We start from the raw sequence: 3,818 nt of genomic DNA, 5'->3' as shown, positions 1-3,818 counted from the left end.
CTCAGCTCGCCTCCCACCTGATGGGTGTCCGGTATCATACTTATTGGAATCGTCTCCGACAAGCGATTCCGGTGGCGACTGCACTATCATTCCTCCTTTTTCTGTTTGCTAGCTATACCAAAAAAATACCGATGTTCATGATTGCAAGGGTAAGCTTGGAAGTCATCCTCTTTCTCCTCCCTCCCTTTATCTTGTTTCTTTTTATCTTGTGTTATGGGTTCAATGGTGGCCTTTGAGAAATGCAAACTTGAGTGGTGGGATCATTGCGCACTTGACAGGCAGTTACACAATGAGGTAGTTGAGAGCACAATAAACTTGAAACAAAGCCAAGGAAGTCAAAATTTTCACATGTTTTTGTTCAAGTTCAAAATTTGGTTCAAAGTTAGGTATTGTGTAAAATTCTATTTCTGGGGTGGATATTTAAAATTTGCACTCCAGCCACTTGCACTGCTTATTGTGTGTAAGGTGGTTGGAGTGTAAAAGTAGAATTTTGCCACCCAAAAGTGATTTTTGCCCTTGATGTTTTTACACTCTATATGAAGTGTAAGAATATCAAGTGTAAAAGTCAATCTTTGGCACAGTAAGTTACAAATTTACACTCATGGTTTTACACATGACTTTTTTGCACTCCAGGATTTGGGGTGGATTGGGTGTAAAATTCTACTTTACCCTACTGAATGTTCATTTTTACACTCGACCAACTTTACACTCAATAATGAGTGCAAAAACGTTGAGTGTAAAAATCTCTTAACCCATTAAAAATTTTACAGAATGTGATTTCTGGTCAGAAATCCCTTAAGTGAACGTGCCCTCAGCGTTTGTCCATCGATCCGAACTTTTCAAAGGAGCCTTTTGGTTTCTCTCTGGTCTGGAGACTCTCCTCAGACTGCTTTTCTATACGTGCTGGTCCTTTATGATTGTAAAGCTCAAGTTACAAATTGAGTCCAATTGTCAAAGACAGGACAAGGTTCTCTCAGGGGGAGAAGATGGGTTTAAGTCCCATCTTCTCTAGCCTAACATAAGGCCCAACCCCCGCAGATACGTCCCCCGGAGCCTGAGGAGGGGGGGCTTGTGACTTATCGGGCAAATTTGGCCTGATACCAATTTCACTTTGGCAGCAAACTTAACAAATTCCCTCGCGCCAAAGGCCCGAGGCTTGAGCGAGGGACTTACGGCTAATGTGAAATTTGAAGTGTGAGATCAGCCGGGGCATTTTGCCAAAACCACCTCCTCATTATGAAACCTTTTTTTGTAATTATCAATGCCTAAACTCCCCAAACAAAGATTCTGCGCACTGGTTCCCTACACAACATCCTGCTCTCCATTTCTCAATAGCTGAGACGGATCTTGAGATATTGCCAAAAGTCGCTCGGGTCTGAAAGCGGGGGCTAACAAAGCTTACAGGTTCCAGATTTGCTGCGCGTCAGAAACGCTTCATTTTGGCGTCCGGTTAAAACAAAACTTTAGAAATGCATTCTTACTCCTACTCGACTCAATCTCTAGCGGTTGAGCAGCGTAGCCTGAGATGTGGCACTTTGACTCCCTTGCAGCATGAAGGCGCGGTGTGAACTTTTGTCGATGTTGTGTCATGGGGTTGTTGGGATGATACGAGGTGATGAGTGAGTAAATTCGACCGAGCCAAACAACAGTTTTCTCATCTAGATTTCGAGGTTTTGGACCAGAAGCTCGATTTTTGTCCACCACAGTCGTGTACGGCCACGAGTGGCCAAACAGTTTTGGCCCCAAGCAACTTTTGGCTATATCTCAAGATCCGTCTCAGCTATTGAGAAATGGAGAGCAGGATGTTGTGTAGGGAACCAGTGCGCAGAATCTTTGTTTTGGGAGTTTAGGCATTGATAATTACAAAAAAAGGTTTCATAATGAGGAGGGCGTTTTGGCAAAATGCCCCGGCTGATCTCACACTTCAAATTTCACATTAGCCGTAAGTCCCTTGCTCAAGCCTCGGGCCTTTGGCGCGAGGGACTTTGTTAAGTTTGCTTTGGCAGGGACTATCTTTGGCCATCATTTGCTCCACCTTCCATCAAACAAACCCCTCAGAGTGCTCAAACAAACATTCTAGAGCTTTGTTTTGGCCCCTTTTGCTCTATTCATATTCTTTCCAATCTTCATAACATCCCTGGAAGTTATGTTTCTAATTTTTTTGTTTCTGGAAATATTACACAACATTCTGCTGCGACCACACATGTGTATCCACATGTGGGTATAATTTGTTTTTTCCAGAGTTTTATCTATCTCTCTCATTACCAGTTTTGTCTATGTTGGTGTAACCGCCTAACTGCCACCACAAGTTCTCAACAAAAATTTCCAAATAGGATTCTCGACATCCTGCGTGACGTTCAACCACCCACCTCATCTCATTCTGCTCATTTGTAATTTCAAACTTGTGTTTAGTCGTGTTTTCTTGGCTCAGTCTGGCTCCTTCACTCTTGCCTCATTGAACACTGTGGTACATAGACATGGACAGCGGCACCAACGGTCCAGATTCAAATCCAATCAATTTCAACCTTGATCCTTCTATCTTGCGAGCATCAACACCTCAAAGGCGGGTCCCACTGGTTGAACGGGTCTGCCAATATTTGGACAAGCAGAACTCCGACACAAAATCTTTTATCCTGGCGTACCTACACTCAACAAATGAAAAAATTGTCAGACAAAAGAAACAGTGGGCATCAGTTACAAAAGGGTGGAAATCTACAGAAGCAGTATTGGATGGAATTGCAGACCTGGTTAATCAGAAGCCAGAATGTCAAGCAAAATGGAATGATTGGGTTCTCAAAAAGGTATTTTGCACTCCTTCTTCACATTAGGAACCTTATGGACCAGATAACTGATACCTGAATACTGGATTAACAGGCCAAGATTATTGTAGCACAACAGTTGCCACCTCCAGGTAGCCTATACATCAATGTAAATAAGTTAGATACAACCTTTTTTGAACACGATAAAGCTGTTAAAAGAGAAGAAGATATAGTTCAAAGTATAAACTTTCTTCATCAGCTGATCACTTCTAAGCTCAAACATGAACACCAAGCTTGGAAGGTCAAGAGAAAACACCGTGCTGAGCAGACTGGTGTGGATGTGGATTCCAATGGTTCGGATTTGGATTCTGGTTTACAATCACCTTCCGAGACATCTGAAGATGATGAGGTAAAGGAATCACCTTCATCTTATGTTTATTGAAGATCAAGAGATAAAATTGAAAACATGAAGACTCGTTTGAAGGCAGTAAGTGCATGGCTATGTCCAGTATAGTGAAAACCTTCGTACACTGACCACTGCGTCCACCACACACGTTCTCGACGTCGAGAAGGGCAGAGACTCCTACTTTGTTTCAACTTTCTTCCAACTTTAGTTCGAGTTAGTTCCATTGCTGAGTATGCCACTCAGCAAAGACTGAGAGATGCTAGGAGCGACTGGTCAAGAGTTCATGAGCCTCAGGGATGATCCTCAGAGTCAGGAAGCAGCTTCATAGCCACCTTTGTATAATGATTATCAATGAAAGGAAATCAAAAGTAGAAGAACAAAGACAGAAACAAGACCGCTTAAGATTTGAAATCAGGTTCACTGATCAACGGTCAACAGATTCTACTCAACAACTCTCCATGGAGATTGCAGATCAACTCTTGATTGCTTGACTCTCTCTCGATTCATCTTCTATGACTGATGACCCAATAATGACCACCAGCTATGCATCTCTTCCCAATCAAAGTCCATTTGACTATCCTTGATCTTGTTGGGTTAGGACAATCAAAGAAAGATCCAAAGTTTTGGCTTCCAAGTCATCTTTAACAGAAAGG

At 42.5% G+C, this 3,818-nt stretch overlaps 1 protein-coding gene across 1 annotated transcript; it reads left to right on the top strand.

Annotated features, from left to right (window-relative positions):
• Window positions 1-2,477: 2,477 nt before the first annotated feature.
• On the top strand, window positions 2,478-3,201 carry MELLADRAFT_63171 (uncharacterized protein; the record flags this gene model as incomplete). The annotated part of the gene is made up of 2 exons (XM_007410093.1): window positions 2,478-2,801; window positions 2,875-3,201. The coding sequence occupies 2 exons, from the start codon at window positions 2,478-2,480 to the stop codon at window positions 3,199-3,201; spliced, it is 651 nt and encodes a 216-aa protein (XP_007410155.1).
• Window positions 3,202-3,818: the final 617 nt, after the last annotated feature.

This window comes from Melampsora larici-populina (assembly GCF_000204055.1).
Source record: "Melampsora larici-populina 98AG31 unplaced genomic scaffold MELLAscaffold_18, whole genome shotgun sequence".
NCBI lineage: Eukaryota > Fungi > Basidiomycota > Pucciniomycetes > Pucciniales > Melampsoraceae > Melampsora > Melampsora laricis-populina.
Note: the sequence above shows the minus strand (reverse complement) of the source record. Positions and strands in the feature narration are given on the sequence as shown.